Source organism: Vanellus vanellus (assembly GCF_965231255.1).
Source record: "Vanellus vanellus genome assembly, chromosome: 1".
Taxonomy (NCBI): domain Eukaryota; kingdom Metazoa; phylum Chordata; class Aves; order Charadriiformes; family Charadriidae; genus Vanellus; species Vanellus vanellus.
The window spans coordinates 175,056,083-175,073,594 of NC_138905.1; the positions used below are offsets into that span (position 1 = coordinate 175,056,083).

Below are 17,512 nucleotides of genomic sequence, written 5' to 3' on the forward strand. Positions count from 1 at the left end.
CTGAATTTTGTGTTAGCTTTGTGAACAGCGTCTAGCTGTCAGTTGGAACATTCAAAGGAAGTGCAGCTTCTCCGAAAGCGCTCTAGCTGACTGTCCTGATAAAAATATACTTAGTACAGAACAGTCCTCTACTTTTTCCAGATTGTACACAGTCTCTACAATGCCTTCTGTGGCTTCTGGAGGCAGGACGCTGGAGGCATTGGACTGAAACTTTTTCTCCAAGTCCTCCTTTTTCAGAGGTTTCCTCCAGTGTCCGTAGAACGTATCGCAGCGGTTGCTGATCGTGTTGCCATCCCAAAGTGTGATGCTCACTTCACAGTATAGACTCTCAAAGCTTGGTGTGTTATCAGGAGGGTGCTCCAGCTGTGTTTTGCGGAGGAGCTCCCGTAAGGCTGGCCGGTGGATGTTCTCACTGGCGAAGGACTGGACTGACATGCTGCCATCCAGCAAAGCAGAGCATGCAACAAACTGGAAGGAGTGGCGAGCTTCGTGCTCTGAGGTGGGGCTGGGTCTGTTCACATATTTGACCTCTGGGACTTTGAGAATGACTTTCTCAATTTTATCAAGGGGGAGCAAGTTGTCATGGCTCTCCATGAGCTTCCTCCTAACAGAAGATGCTGCATCAGCCACCCAGTGCGTTCCAAGATGAGCAGGAAAGCGTTTGATGGCCACGTCTTGCTGGTCCAACAGCCAAGGATAGGACTGCAAGGTTGGCAGAGTCTGTGGGTTGTAATCTGTGTAAAAGGCACCTATCCCTGACTCCATGTCTAAGATCTGTTTGCTTCCTTGAAGGCCCTGTGATGCTAAGCAAGCTGCTTCCAGTCCATGCTTGGCAGCATTGCCAACGTGAAGAGGCTTCGTTTGGGTTGCTGCGTTAGCCAGTGGGGCACCTGCATAGGAGGCAGCAATAGCCAAGGCATTTTTACATTTCAGCCGGTCAAGACCTAGCAGTTTAGCACAAGCTGCTGCACTCCCCATCGTACCAACCACGGTCGGTGGGTGAAACCTGAGAAAACAAAATCTCTCCATTACTATATTTCAAAAAGCCGCATGAATTCACTATCATCTACACCAGCTCCAATTTCCTTCCACTGCTGTGGAAGACGGATCAGACCATAAAGAAACACACATTCAGAATTCATGTGAGGTCCTAATGGAAAAAGTCATCGCTTTTCTCCAGGAACAAGTTGAACTGGAACAGTGCCACTTTCAATAGGTCTTCCCCCAGAACGCAATTGAAACATTGGAACTGCTCATAGTTCAAGGCATACTGACCAGAGTAATGACAAAAGCCTCACAGTTTATAGTCATCTATAAATCACCTGTAAATAATGTATAGTCATCTATAAATTATACATATTGAGGGAGGCAAGTTCTGTTATTGTGAACCAGTTCAGCAAAAGTGGTAGGAGGAATGCACAGAAAACAACAAGAAGACATCTATTCCATCCCACGCGTCAAGGCTTTCCCCTAAGCACACCCTGTCTTCTTGGGCTCTGCTCTGAGTCTGGCACCTGTGATGCCATCCTGCTGAGAGCAAACGAAGGTTTGCAAGTGAGATGTGATCGTATGTGTTAATGAGAGCCGGAGACCTGTGCTGTGAAACATTGCCCTTTTGCTGCTGTTTTTAATTGATAGGGAGACTGGCACCTCCTTCTTGTAAACTGATCAATACTCTCAAAAAGAAATCTATTAGCTAAGCTGGACGGAGCAACGTTAAGTGTATCTACGTTTAAGATGAACCTTTCCTAAATTTCCAGGCAAACAACATAGAAAATATGATTAACTGTTCCATTTGTATTTTAACTGGCATTTAATTAAGTATATTAACACCAAGAAAAAAACCCCTTCTATTCAACTTTCTACTTGCAGCATTTCTATGTACCTTTTTGGAATATTCCTGGCTTCGCTGGAGAAGCGCAGCAGCCTGCCCTGCACTTCAATTCCCACATTGAAAGCTAAGAGCAGATCGAGACCTGAGATTTTTTTCTTCTGAGGAAAGGCTTCTGAGAGCGCGATCACAGCGGGGAGCACCGCCCCAGATGGGTGTGTGGCCGGATGCCATGTGTCGTCAAAATCCATTGAGTGGACCTAATGGAAAGAGAAGTCTTGGCTTGTCATCAGAAATAAACTGACCTGGCAAGATTGGCTCAGTCAAATGAAACTACTGTAGCTGGTGTAAAAAAACGCTGAAGAACTAGATTGTCCTTAGAAAGCAAAACTTCGAAAGTCTTTTTTTTTTAAACAACACCTATACTCCCAACACAGCTCCGTGAGAAGTGGCAATGCAATACAAATTTGGCCTCAAAGGAGCATAATTCTAATTCAAGTTGCACCAGTCTAAAACCAGTATGACAATGATTCTTCTTTCCTACAATAAGCTTTCACTGCTTTAATTAGACTGGTATAATTAAAGCAGCAGTTCGAGGTCCACCATGTGAATGGTGAACTTTCACTTCCCCCAAAACAGTATATAAACAGAATGAAAGTACTTCCCCTGGGCTGCAATTGATGCTGCCGTTAGGGCTCACACCATTAAAGCTGTAGCAGTTGAATCCATGCTGCTAATCCAAAGTCAAATCAGAACAACATCTCTGGTGCAACCATCCACAGGCAACAGGCACAAGCCTCCAAAAGTAGACCAGACTTTAGTCTGCATTTTCAGCACATCCAAACAAGATCTGTCACACGAGGAACTAGACTCCCTGGGGTTGCTGTAGGAGAAAGCTACAGTCTTAAAACTGGGATGAGCTGCTTAACCCTTGAGAGTATCCAGAGAGGTGCCTCCTCTGCCCCATGCCCAGATCCCAGCTGCTCCGGAAGATTTTGGGCGTTCCCAGCATGGCACATGGCTGCCGTTTTGGTAACAAACTGCTCCCAGCAGTGCAGTCAGTGTTTGCAATATACTGCTTGTCGGAACACCCCCACAAAAGTGCTTGTTGGAACACCCCTCCAAAATTTTGAGGAACCCCCGAGGACTTGAGAGCATCAGGGACAGCATTTTTAATAACCTAATAATGCCTCAAAAGCTGAACTTTCACACTTTGCCACCTGTGTCTTACTCCAGAGCAAACCAGGAAGGTGGTCAGGCTCCCCAGCACTCAGGTCTTGCCCCATAATACTGGGAATATGCATTTCTGAGGATTGCGTTTCTGAACAGACAGAAAAAAAAATAGTCCCTGCCTTGAAAAACTTTGATGCCAGCTGGGAAGATGCCCTGCAGTGCAGGATAAGGACAGTTATGCCCAATACCCGGTAAGCTGCATTCCTGGCGTCTTCAGTAAGCGCTTAGAATTGACCTGTGACTGAGATGTAAACTGAAATGATCATATACACGCTAACAGCCAGATTTGAATGTCACGCGGGCTGCTAGGAGCTGAGAGGTACCCGATCTCATTTCCAAGGTAATTTTCTCTACATTAGAAACGGGGTGTCAAATTGGACCTCTGATCTTGTTGTCACTCTAATTTAGATAGGCTTAATATTACCATTTCCTTGGTTGGTCACCTTCTCTAGTTTTGCATAATTGCCAAATTTGTCTACCCCACCTCTTGTGCATCTTTCGATTTCAAAGGGTTTCAGCCTCCATCTGAATTTAGACAAATGTCTAGGGAGTCATGTATTGCTTTAATGACAAAGTATGTGTCCAAAATACATAACTGGCTTTTGCAAACTGCGTAACTGAAGATTAAATTGCCTTGTGATATTATATGTGTGTACGTATATGTGCATCTGTCTGTATTTGTGTTTTTCTGTAACTATACTTTGCCAGTTGGCATGAAATTTGGGTCCCGGTGCCATCAGTGAGAGCTAGAGTACCTCTTTGTAATGCGGCTGTAGCAAGGTTGTAACAAGCTGCAGAGTTCGGACCTTTGAAAACAGCCCCAAGTCCCACATTAAAGGTAAGGGATGCTGTTGAGCTGGATCAGATATATGTTACACCTTCAGCTTGGTCTCCTTGGAAGAATGTTGAAGCCCATTAGGAGAACAATCTAGGAAAGTTTTGTAGCAGGCTTGAGGCAGAAGAATAAAGAAAAGTAAGATTTTAGGAGCATTTTGTTCTCTCTAGAGCAAGAATGGCATCAAGTAGTGTGATTTAAGAGCAAACAAAAGAGCATCCCTTACAGCCACTCCATTCACAAAAGCTGCATACAGAGGAGGCAGTCGGAAATCCACGTGGCCCCAGATGGTACTGGATATATCTGAGCTGTAGATCTGAAACAAATTGACGTCAATTAATTCGAAGTCCTGAACCCAACTATAAGCGTGCGCCATGTATCTGACATAACGGAGATCAGAACATACCCTCTCAGGACCCAACTCTTCCCTTTCAAGAGAACAATATTGTTCTATCAGAAAGTATGAAAAGAAACTCATTTTCCTGCTGGCCTATGTCAAGGGCCCTTTCCCCCAAACAGACCTCAGGCGGCAGACCAACACCATCCACCTGGCTGTTCAGTACCTTCACACAACCTCCGGCCATTGACGTCCCTTCTCACCGCCCATCAGCAGCTCTCTCAGGACTGTCATCATCTTGTTGATGATATCCAGCTAAAGGTTCTGGTTTCCTACTTTTTAGTAGCCCCCAGCTAAATGATAAATGGCCTCCTGATGCTGGTGTCCCCATGCTGTAAAGTGCTCTGCTCTTTTCCTTTTGCTGTGCAGATGTTTTAGCCAATGAAGAAATCTTTGTGGAATTAAATAAAAGGGCATAAATTACCATGGTTTGGGAAGGGGGGGATCTCTGTGTAAAGAGACTTACTGGCACACAGAGCTCTGGAGCCCGAGTCCCACTAGCCAGGTCTGACATGAAACTGTGGGCTAAACGCCTCCTCATTGATGTGCTTCTGTGTTGGGGAGGCTTCTCCTCAGGGTCAAGTGCTCCTCTAGTTTAAGGCAAGCAAGACCAGAGGAGAAACATGACCAATGTACCTCAGACAACAATTATGTTTTATAGACTGGAAATAACCCACTGCTAACTCTCCATCCCTTTAACAGTGCCTTATTTTCTGAAAGTCTGGTGATAAGTGGTGTTTGCTTTGCTGATGTCTTTATTAAAACCTCACAGGTGAAAGAAAGGAAAGGAATCTTAATTAACTGTGTTTGAGGTGGGGAGGTCTTAGCACACCGTATGTTACCAGACTTTTGCCCATCCAGAGTTAAAAGTAACTGGAGCAATGAAGTTTCCCTGCCTCCAGTGGGAAGAACAATTTGTCTCTCTTTCCATCCCCAAAAGAATTTTATCATGACAAAGTTTCCCCTTCTAGCCCAAATTTCCCCTTGCTTTTCTTAAAGCTAAAACTTCAGGTATGCCACGAATGGCAGACACCTTACCTTGCTGTACTGTGTCACTTTGTGGCAGACCTCGGTGCTGGTACCCAGAAGCCCCACTCCAAGAGTATCCAGAATCATTCGCTTGCTTCTCTGAATGACTTGGTCTGTCAAGTGGTTTGCATTCAAACCATGAATCACATTGGCAAAATTTCCTGTAATTGTCTGACAAGAAGAAGAAGAAGAAAAATAAAAGAAGTAGATATTTAAATAAAACACTTTTTTTCCCCTTTTTTTCTTTTTGCTTTCAGTTTTGGGTTATTGCTTAGCATGCTGGCCATTTCTGTTGCCCTGCCCCTACTTACATGAATTGCATCAGCAAAACTAAGGTTTGAATTCTTCCTCTTTTTATTCCCCGAAATGCCACAGTGTTGTTTACATTTTATTTATACATTCATCAGTGTCCTTGTCTGTTCTGTTTTTCTGCTGCCTTCTCCCTGACTCGAGTCCTTGAGGGTAAGCACTGCAGGTGATGTAACTTTGCAAGACACCTATATCTACATCTATATCTACATCTACATCTATCTATTTCACCTATATCTATATACCTATATCTATCTATTTCATCTATATCTATATATCTATATCTATGTCTATGGCTATGGCGATGTCTATAACTATACAGACACAGATATAAAACAAATGGAAGCAAAACCCATTTGGCTTTCCATAGCACCTTCTTATTGCTGTTGAAATCAGTGGGAAAGTAGCATTTCAATCCAGTGCAGCCGCTACCATACAAGGAGGCAAGATTTAATCTCCCTGAGTAGCAGTTTCTATCCCAAGTGTTGCTGAGCTTGGAGCTCAGTGGGAGACAGGACTCCATAACCCTACCCTGTACCCGTCGCTCCTGGCTCCCAGCTCCCATTGAATTCATGCTCAGCTGGAGTCCCAGCTTTTCTCCGAGATGCGATCTCACCTCTTTGAAAAGCAGTGGCTCCTTGTTCCTGGCTCCTGCTGATCTGGGAATTATATTTCATTCCCCCCCCTTCCTACTGAGCATTGACCCATTATGCAAATTCACCCTGCTTTTTGGCTGGTGCTGTTAGCTGCTGTTAATAACTGTATTAGAAACTAATCTAGAACTTCCCTTCTCTGACCATTATAAACTTCCCCCTGTAGAGGTATATATTATTTACAACCAGTCTATACACAGTCTTGTTTTTTTTTATACTGGCATTACCGAATATAGCTCTCTCTTTGGAAATTGTCTCCTTCCATTTCCCCTCATCTTTCCTGTTCCTCTGCTCCCCTGCTCATATCCACACAGAGTGATATTTCCTCTTGGCTTTCATTTTGTTAAGTTACACAAACCAAACTGTGCTGCTCTTTCCTTTATAATACAGACTCACCCCTACTATGCCAGTAAGCTTTTCATTGCGTTGTTCACATTGGATTTCTCTTTTCTGGCAGTGGCGACCAGAATTGTACCCATCATTTCAGACAAGTTCTCACTCAGCTTTGTACTAAAGCGTTAAGACTACCTTGAGGAACACAAGTCATTTAAAGCAGGTGAACCACATATCCCATGGTGTGATGTACACCTACTGAAACATATAGAGTGAGGATACAAAAGCTTAAACAGAAAAGTGCATCTTACAGTGCAAAGAAACAAGACAGTACCTTTGCCCACATCTTGGAGGGATGGTGTGTGGTCCCGGAGAGATGCAGCAAATGAGTGGCGGCCAGCGAGCTGGGGAAATCACTGTCTCACTATTTATATGCATATGTCTAGGGTGGGGGAAGAAATATTAGGTCTTTTTTCTTGCTCATCTTGTCCTGCCTATTTCCTCCTCTGCTTGGAAATGTTCCTTTTTCTTCACTTTCAACTTTCCTCTGACTAACTGTACTATAAACTGCTGGGACATGTGTGATAGGATTTTGCCAGTCACATTCACATGTCGTGTAAATTGATGTACGTGATATTTTATTACCAGATAGAAGCTGATATATTAATTTGAGTGTCTTACATTTAGTAGCCTGGAGAGAAGAGGTCATAGGGTGTGTCAGGCTGACCTTGGGGAACCACAAGTAGTCCATAGAAAACGTTACTGGTTGGGAGAGCAATTAACTCAATATTAGATTACAGGATGGCAAAGGCTGTTTTAACTTAAACATCCTGTTGTTGGTTTGTTTTGTTTTTTCTTCTTTCCCTATATAGTTCCTCTATAATCCATACAACTCAGACATGGGAAATGTGCACTGTAAGAATTTCAGACCATAAATTGGATTAAGGCAGCTCTTGGCATTTAATAGTTAAAATACAGCATGAATCACTACGTAAGGCCATCATGTCTACTAGCAGATTTTTGCATCTCAGGCAAGGATGTCTTCTCTGAGGAAGGAGGCACTTATCCCACCACCAGTTTAGGGATATCGCTTCCATGGGAATCCCAGACTACTACAAGATAGTGAGTGAGAAATCTGTGCCCATCCCATCAGGAAGGGAGCAGACCCCAAAGGAGCATGAGTAGAGGCCGCTGAACAATTCTGAAGTGAAAAAGGAACGTATGTCTGAAGTTTGGGAACCTCCTGGATTAGGGAACAAAGTATCAAGTCTTTTCAGAATTGCAGTCTTGAACTTCCATGCTTAAGCGCTGCCTAAAACTTTAGGAACCTCAGCCCTTTACTCAGCCTAGCCTCAAATAATTTTGTAAAGCCTTATCTAACTCCTGAGTGCTTCCAGGTAGAGACCAGCATGGGTCTATAGGTGAAGTTAAATGTTAATTTGAGTTGCTCTAACTACTACTGAAAGGTCCTGTTTCAGGCTGCATCCTCTCCCCACTCCTGTCCCTGGACACATAGTCCTCCTTCTTGTGGCACCAGCGTTGATGCTGAGCAGAGCCCTTTCTGAGCAAGTCCAGCCTGCCTCCAGGGCCAGCTTAGAGCTTCTCAACTGTCAGGCAAAACTGACTTTCATTGCCTCAGAAATGCGAAAAATTAAATCTAGCAGCACAAGCAGAAAGAGAGAGAAGTAGGGCTAGCAGTATTCTGTGAAATTTTGTGAGGCCACTGGCAGGTAAAAAGAGATGGGAGGAGATCAGGTGTTCCCCAGCAAGCTCTAGCCCATTTGCCTATTTTGCCTGTGCCTTGAGCCAGGTGTGCTCATGGATGTCATCTTCACATGCCTAAACTGATGATGAAAATTGCACTGGGTAACAGAGCGCCTTAAATGAAGGAAACAGCGATGTGTCTGTCCACAGACGTAGCCAAAGAGCCTGAGGCGTGAGACTTCTAAAACCCAGCCCTACAAACACGTATGTACTTTTGCACAGGCTAACCTGCATTATGTGCAGGCTCCATTTAAAACCTTGTCCTGTCTTTCTCTTAAACATGAGCAGCTGCTCAGTGTGGCTACTAAACCTCTTCCCATACACATTTCTCTATGAGTATACCACAGCTTCCTCACTCATGCACACGTAACCTGCATCTACACTAAATATCCCAGCAGAGTTTCCTAGCTCCTGGGTGAGGTGTGCATTTTGGTCAAATCCTGACCCTATGGGGAGACAGGACCTGAATGTGCACCAGTGCTTCTTCCTTGCCTCCTCATTTCCACACTAAGGAAAACCTCAGTAGTAGCCTGGATGTGCTGAAGAATTACCTTTGGTGCTGATAACATCCAGCCCAGCTAACAGGATTGCTCATGTTGACAAGGTTGGCAATGGTTAGAAAGGTTAATAGAAGTTAATGCTGTTGGACTGAAAAAGGAAAATATTCTGTTAACTTTCACCTTCGTTCTTTTAGCTCATTCTTCAATCCAGAAAAATGGAAGAAAATATCTACACCACAGAATCACAGAGGGGCTGACATTGGAAGGGACCTCCAGAGATCATCTGGTCCAACCCCCTGTTCAAGCAGGGCCACCTGGATGAGGTTGCCCAGGAGTGTGCACAGTTGGGTTTTGAATATCTCCAAGGATGGAAACTCCACAGCTTCTCTGGGCAACCTGTGGCAGTGTTTGACCAACACAAAGTTACATATTAAATAAAAGATATTCAAACCCTAAAGGCAGTCCCCTTTCGGTCATCTTTTCTCTTTACCTTTGGGATATCATTTATAATCCCAGCCTGTTTCTCATTTTCCTCCTCCTTCAGTGAGACTGAAGTGAAATTTGCTACTGGATGGCACAAAGGAGACCCAACAGTCAGTTAAGGGGAATTTTCCTGATGTAAGAAGCAATGTGGGACTCTTTTCATGTCCCCTGACAACTCCAGTGGACAGAACAGTGAATACAGCTGAAAAGTATGCAGTAACTCAACTCCTTATTAATTTAATTTATTGCTCTAATACAAGTGGCATGATACTGGAAAGCCCACAATCAGAATGGGGCAAAAATGGCCCATAACCCTTTTTATCTCTAGAAGGCATGGTGTAGTGTCAGCCTGCAGGACCACATCCCCAGCTTGCATTGTGCCTCAAAATAAGGCCTGTACAACAGCTTACAGCTGACAATGCCTTATTTCCCCCAAAACACTTTGAAACAACTGTTACAGGAAAGAAGTGCAGAGGTCCAGCTGCCTTCAATCCCATGTCGAGTCTCTGAAGTGAATTCAGATGGGAGCCAGGACTTGTGATGTGCCTTGCAGTATGATATGCAGTCACACGCTACCAGCTGATTTCAGCTATGTGGTCACTTCCTTCTGTAACCTCAATTGCAGGATGGATTGTCCTATGCATTGCAATAGTAACATCTGTACTATTTAAGGAATAAACTAATATATGATAAGAAAGTGGTTCTTTTTTTTTAAAAAAAAAAGAAGTGAAACTGAAAATGCGCAAAATTAAATTGCTTGGGTGGAGACCAATTTCCAAAATGTCAGGTATATGCTGTAGACTGGGAGGGAAAGGAAAGCAATATGATTATCACTGCAGGGGGAAGAGGCATCTATACAAAGTCCTGTATCTCCACCAGAGAATTCACAGGGGCCTAAACAGAAGAAGGTTGAAAATCAGTGACTGAGAGTTTCGCACAGGCTGTCCACCCTGACAAAGGGAATCTGCTGCTTTCCTCTTCTTTGACACAATACGCGTGGTTCAGCAATTTGGGCAGACAATTTGCTAACTAGCGAGCACTATGGAAAGACAAAATGCGTTCATCCAAATGCCATTTGCAACATCGTGCACAGCTACAGTAATGAGCTGTGTTGATTAAAGAACAAGGCTTTAGAAAACCAGTGCCCCACAGAGTCTATTTTCTCCTGCTGACATCACATTTTTAAGCTGCCTTTTCCTTTCTTTTGCCTTCCATTATTTTAGGCTAAACTCTGCCCATACCTGCAAGCTGTATGTTTGCAACTGAAAGCAGTTTTGGCCTTAGCATTATGCTTCTTTTTTCCTCAAGAAATATAAAAAAAAAAAAACATGACAAAATACAGAGGCCAGGCTTCCTTTTCTCTAAGCCAGCTTTTAAGATGTAACTTTGTTCACGGGCTGTTCTAAGATGAGAAAATGGGAGGCAGGTGCCAATGCGCTCTGTTTACAGAGCCTCTGCTATCGCTGAGGGTCTAAAAACACCTTAGAAGTGCAGTACCTGCTCCTTTTCCCTCTACTGGGATATTTTAAGTACAGTGAAGAGGTGAGAATCTTAGCGAATAGTCTGAAATAGGTGGCTTCATCTAAATCCTGTTAACATCCCTGCAGCTGTAAATCCTGGGATCCCATAATTCTGCACCGCTAGTCTCCTATAGTCTCTTGTGCCTCTTTTTCCCCAAACCTACCTTCCTGTGTTCACCCCTATAGCAGTCACTGAGCCAGCCAGCGACAACACACAGCAAAAGCAACTGCACCATGAAATGCATAATTCTGGAAATTTCTAGCCTATAGTAGTTCTCTTATTCACTGACTTGCACAACTAGCGACAACGGTGGTGCAATCTCTGGGAAGTTACAAAACCTTTGTTTCCTTTTTTTCAAACTCCTCACAGCAAATCTTGGAAGCGCCAGGCCATGTTCTGGTAAAGGTTGCTACGAGTCAACGCACCAGGTCTGACATTACACTGTCCTTCTTGCCTTCATAAATTAGCGGTGCTATTCCTAAAGGCAAATCCTCACAGCCGATTTTAAACTTGTAATGTAAACGCTGATTTGCTTACATGAGCTGTAAGACAGAGGTACCAGACATGACTGAGGTTCTTGTTCAAGACAGATTGATCATTTCGGTGTAGACATACTGTGAACAGCGCTGCAGCACTGTTAGCAAAAGCGCTGCACCACGAATAGCAAAAGCATGTTTGAAGCCGAAAAGTGTGTCACCGAATGATTAGGTAAGCCCCTTCGACATCATTTACAGAGTAGCACGAAGGGGCCTGAACTATAACAACATGAGAAGACACCACAGTTCCATGCAATTCCTATTCACCCAGGGTAAATTTTAGGTGTCACCCACACTATAGCCTTCAGCTGTACTACTTGTGCCAGCATCCAGATGCTGACAGTGGCAATGGGCTACGCCGTAGTCAGCTGCCTTGGGTCCACAGCTCAGGAGGAGGAGGTGTAGGGGGAGGCAACACAGCCAGCCCTAGTCCCCCGTGAACCGCTTCTGCACACTAGGACAACATCACTTCTCTCTGGGATGCTTGCAGCCATGTTCCCAAAGCTTTTCTTCATCCCTCTGTAGCTACCTACCCTATTTTCTAAAGAAATAAGGTTACTTGGACCAGCAGCAGGAGGCTGTAGGGGTTCTGTATGTCATGACCCCCAGTATGAATAATAGGAGCGGGTGTAGGAGATCACGTAGGGTTGCTGTATGTGCACAGACTTTGCTGTAACTTCTTCTTGTTGATGGTTTTGGCAGCCTGGGGCAGCCCGTAGCACACATTGCTCTCTTAATCAAAGAGCAGTCACGATGTCTATATTAAGCGGGCAAAATGCAGCCAGATGTCTTTACAGGACTTGTGCCATTTGGGGAGATGATAAAACTTGACTAGCATAAATTCAGAGTTTGATTAGCAGCAAGCAAATTAGCGTGAGCGCATGTGAGGGATGTGGCAATTTTAATTAAATTACCAGCAGAACTCCGGTGGTGCAAATGAGGCATTAGTCACTGTGCTGGGGCTGCTGCATCATACATGGAAAGGTACCCAGCGAAGAGACTCTCCTGATCATTTCAGAGCGAGCCCAGATGTCAGGCTGTAACAGGTCCCAGCAAGCCTGTGGTGGCGGTCCAGAAGGGAGATGCAGATATCAAGATCTAGTGTATGAAAAGCTTCAACATTTATTGAGGGATAAAAGAGCTTCTCTGCATTTAAACCATTATGTGGGGATTTTGAACCCCTAGGAAATTATCCCAGACACCGTTACAAACTTTTGTCTGCACTGGAAGGGCTAAAATAACACCTAAAACGTAGGCAGAAAAAACAGAATGAACAATAAAACATCCTCCTTCAAACAGAAACAGGCTTTGTGTGAAAATGTCACCTAATTTTATGGGAGTCCATCATTTACCTGTCAGCAGCTGCAGAAGCACTTGAGGCAGCTACCGGAAGACACTGTGTTAGTTGGCAGAGCTGTTCCTCCAGCTTGCACTGCAGATGCTCGCCCTCCTCCTCTCGGCTTAGTCCCTCCCAAACATAAACCCCCTGGAAAGATTTAAGCAACAAAACATGTTGCAAAAGCCGCAGAGTACTTGTTGCTAATGGACTGCTCATTCTGCAAGGTGGTGCCGTGGGTTGATTTTTCCCCCTCTTAGCTGCTGGACTGCAACATCTGCTCAGACAACATTCTCTCATCAAGGTGCCTGAAGCAGCTTGGATATCCCATGAGCTACGTGCGTGTTGCTGCCCCAGGGCACTCCAGTAACTGGAGAAAGACTCTTTTTACTCATCTGTGGCTACACATAGCTAGATCATGCATTTGCCCCCCTATATATTTCAAAAGTGCCAAGAAATATTGCAAAACAGCCCAAAATTATGCTTTAAATGTGGCGGTCTCTGATTTATGGTGTAATTATAAAACACGCCATGGTAGTTATTAGCCATGAGATTGAGTATTACATGTTTCAGACTGTAAAATATACTGAGGAATTTCTAGCTGTGATTGTATATTCACCTCTAAAGAGAAAATGGGAGTAATTACACCAACATTTATAAAAGGGAGAAATAATGACAAAAATGGAAGAAAGGTTAAATTTGAAGACAAGAGCTGTGAATACATAAAACATTTATATTATTACACTTTTCTAATGGAACATTTAAGCAGAAGCTAATGATTTGATTTAAATCGTTCCTTTTTTACATAAGTAGCATTTGAGGAATTCTGGGTTTTAGAATTCATAATGACACTATTTTTTCCCTGACATTACTCATCGTCAGCATAGTAGATTAAGACAGATGCAGGAAGCATTAAAAATCAAAGAAAATAACTACTTTCACAAAATGAGAGGAATGATTCTGTAACCTTTGATCATCTGTGTTGACTTGTCAGCATCAACAGGGTTTAAAACTATTCACATAAAAATGGTACCTATGGTCAGAGGTACTGGACAGTATTTTATTTACCTTTTTCCCCTCATGCAGTCGTTGAAGATGTCCCTCCTTATGTGGCTTTGGATGTTGCAGGAGCAATAGTTAGCTGTAAGGAAAACAATATGTTGTTTGACTTATGGCATTTTTTATTTAAAAAATTACTAAATGACATATTCAGTGGGAATGTACGATGTTAGTGGTGCTACCAACTCACACAGCTTATCCTACTGACTTCGGTAATTGTTCTGCATGGCACAATGCCAGAACTATGACTTATATAATAAGGAAATAAACCAATCTTATTCCTCCTTTCCACAATTAGAAGATTTCTCCATTTCTGTGGTCTGGTTATTTCCATTTGTTGTCAAATTGGGAAGTTTTGAAGTCTGTGTTTTCTTTTGGGATTTTTTTTTTTTTTTATTTCCTTGATTTGGTATGGTATTTTATTAAACTTGGAGGGAGTCAGAAGAGAGAGGAGGTGCATATTTTTTTTCCCCCCAACTGATAGACTGAGTTGCAAATAAAGGAATACTGAAATGTTGTGGCACATCCTAAAATGCCAGCACCATTGCATCGGGGCGTGAGTTGTACCGTTCAACCAGCGACACGCAGGGTAGCAACACAATGCCGTTTCGCTGCATAAGAAAAGTGGGCAGCTGCCTTGGGCAGCAACTTTTAGGAGACAGCTTGCTGCTTGTGTTGCCTATGAATGAAAAAATAAAGCTGAGCAGGTTTTTTGCCCAATCCACCCATCGCTGCTTTGTGCTTCTGCATTCCTCTGCAGCTGCTGCCACCAAAGGAAGGGCTCCTAAGGAGGAACTGGGTGAATGATGCTGAGAAGTTGTTTTTCCCCAGAGGTTCTTGCTGTCTGGCCCTACCACCCTCTTGGCAACAGGACTCTCCTCCACCTTCCAAGCCCAGCCCAGCCCTGCACTGCCCTTTTTCCTCCTGTGCTAATGAGGCCCAGGCATATTTCCCCACGCTCTTCTACTCTCTGCAAATTTGAGAAACCTACCCAGTTGAAATTAGAGAAGGTGGATAGTTCCTTGGTGAGGGTGAAGGAGGAGAGGAAAGGGAAGGTATGTGGCTGTATGGGGATAAAACATGCCCTGTCTCTTAAGGATGCTGGAAAAGCACTTTTTTTTTTTTTTTTTTTTTTTTTGTGGGGCAGGGAAAGAAAAGATGGGGAAGAAAGGAAAAGAAGAAGAGGGATAAAGAGACCACAAGCCCTTATATGTTCCCACCTTGTAAGCTCCTTTTGACTCCTCCCAGGTCTCCTCTTCCCAGCCCCCAGAAACATGCTTTACAGCAACACTGAATTTTCCTTCTGCTGAGAAGATGGTGTCTGCAAAAGGAGAGCTCGTGCCAGTTTCTCATGCCTCCCTCAGCAGCAGCAGGCTGAGACAGGAGAGACCCTTCTGCTTAACTAACCTTCAGGAAATAAAGGGCGACTGCTCCAATTTTTCAGCATTTTCTGGTATGCTGGGGCGCAGGGCAATGTATGCAGAGCTTTGATGGAGCAGTAACCAACTGGCCCAGAAAGCCTCTGCACCTGATCAGAAGTCGGTACCACGTTCAGCTCCGAAGTAAGGTCCATACTCTCCATGGTAGTCCACATGTGGCTTGCAGTCACTCTGTTGGCGCTGGCCATTGGCAGGTACCAACACAGGTCAAGCTGGCTGCTCTGCGTGTCTCCCCGAGCCGGGGTTATATGGCTTTTCATCTGCCCTCATTTTCCTTGCTGGCAGCATTTGGCTTGCCTAGTTCTGGTCCTCTGGACAGTGGAGAGCAACTCAAAATACTTATGAGGGCTGTGTCCAGCTGTCTGGCATGTCTGGAGCAGGAGCTGCTCAGGAATGGTTAGCAGCAGCTCCTTCCCTCTGTTTTCTTGGCCGTGAACGCAAGGACCTAGGGTAAACGATGTTTGATGCAACGTGGGAATTGATCACGTTGATGACTGCTCTTGAGACATGGCTGAGAAGAAAAACCCCCAAACCAACCCAAAAATCCCCAGCATATCTTTCCTTCCTAGAATCAGACTGCTCTCACGCATTGACCAAACCCACAGTCTTTTTGTGTAGGTACAGATGTCTTTGCTAGCCAGTACCCGCTAAGGCGGCTACGCTAAAGTTTGCAATTTTGCATCATACATCCAAACTTGGCTTTCATTCCTGTATCCCAGGAGGACATGTGCTGTGAAGCCCTCCCTGAGACTGTAGGTCAGCAAAGGGGAAATGTTCAAGAGTCTGGGAGAGGGAGAAAGGGCTTGTGGTCAGATAGCTGCATATTTTCCATATGTTCATGAAAAGGGTGGGAAAGAAACCACAGCTAAGGGAGGGAGGAAAGTGTCTATTCATATCTACTGTATGAAATGCAATATCATTTAATGTGACGCTGCTTCCAGATAGAGTCAGAAGTATGGTGAACTTGCTGAGTGACTCCAAGTGAAAATATTGATAGATCTATGGCCACTCTCAGCATGCTGTGCTATTTATTGCCTGGTATTATATCACTTCTTTGCCTGGAGAAACTGTCCATCCTTCTTTCCTTCCTTCATTTCTTCTTTCTTTCTTTCCTTCCTTCCTTGCCTCTGTCCGTCCTTCCTTCCACTGCTAATCTTATAGGTCAGCTGGGAGCATGTCTCACCTGGAATGAGTGCAGGATGCCAACTTCCCGTAACCTTATAAAAAAAGTCCACTCCAGTTTATGCCCCGTGCCCTGGGAGCGGATGCCACACTGATGCTGAAAAACGGTGATCTGTGGTCAGACTGTGTGTGATGCATGCTGGAATGAGATCATGATGGGGCTGTCAGTCAGTGCTGGAGGTGGCACTTGGAAAGCGGTGAGCCCTCTTCTCTCTCTTGCCCACAAGTCATCAGCTCAAATAATCTCCATTAGTGTGGATGATTCTGACAGAGGACCTGGAGCTTCAGGGACATTCAAGAAAAAAAGTGCAAGGTTGAGGGAAGAAGCTGAATTGGAGAATCTGCTTCTGGGCTGTAACCAAAGTATGGTCAGTCCCTGAGAAATCCCTGTAAGGATATGGAAAGATGGGCTTCAAAAGCTCACTAGGTTCTCACAGGAGGGTGGGCAGCACGTAAAGGTGAATGGGGTTCCTTCTCCATCACACTACATGGAAGCCTGTAGTGGAGAGACCCGGCCTGGACGTCCCCATCATCCACATGATTTCTCAGCCTGAAGGGCAGTGTATCCAGGGCCTGCCCATAGGCTTCTGCTGTTTCCATACTCTGAAAGCCACGTGAGACCCTTCACAGGAAGCACAGGAAAGGCCGTCAATCCTTACCTTCACATCAGGCATTTCTGAATGTTTTTGAACCTCAGGCAGGATCTGGTTACACAGGATAGAGCAACTCACAAGTTACCGTAGTCTGCGGTGGGATACGAGTTCAGCTAGACAGTCCGCGATGGAGTCATTATTAGTGCATCCTTCTCTACAGCAGACACCCCAGCACGAACTCCAACCTTGCAATTGTTAATAAGCGATGGTATTTAAAAGAACACATCTATTTGTGACCTTTTTTTGCTTTAACTTTGCTGTTTCTGTACCCTCAGGCTTCACATTTTCCACATTTTTACAGCAATAGGAGTGAGAAACTATTATAGTAAAAACTTAAATTCTCAGCTGACTACATGACTTCAGGTGGTGATGGCTTTACAAGAAAAACCCAAATACTTGAAGACTAGATCATGTGTTGA

The 17,512-nt window shown here is 44.2% G+C and overlaps 1 protein-coding gene across 1 annotated transcript; it reads right to left on the reverse strand.

The window, feature by feature from the left end:
• Window positions 1-51: 51 nt before the first annotated feature.
• Window positions 52-5,427, reverse strand: ACOD1 (aconitate decarboxylase 1; the record flags this gene model as incomplete). Its single annotated transcript, XM_082491062.1, has 4 exons — window positions 5,335-5,427; window positions 4,126-4,215; window positions 1,886-2,091; window positions 52-1,006 (listed from the first exon to the last, which is right to left on the reverse strand). The coding sequence occupies exons 1-4, from the start codon at window positions 5,410-5,412 to the stop codon at window positions 52-54; spliced, it is 1,329 nt and encodes a 442-aa protein (XP_082347188.1). The 5' UTR covers window positions 5,413-5,427.
• Between the last annotated feature and the right edge of the window lie 12,085 nt (window positions 5,428-17,512).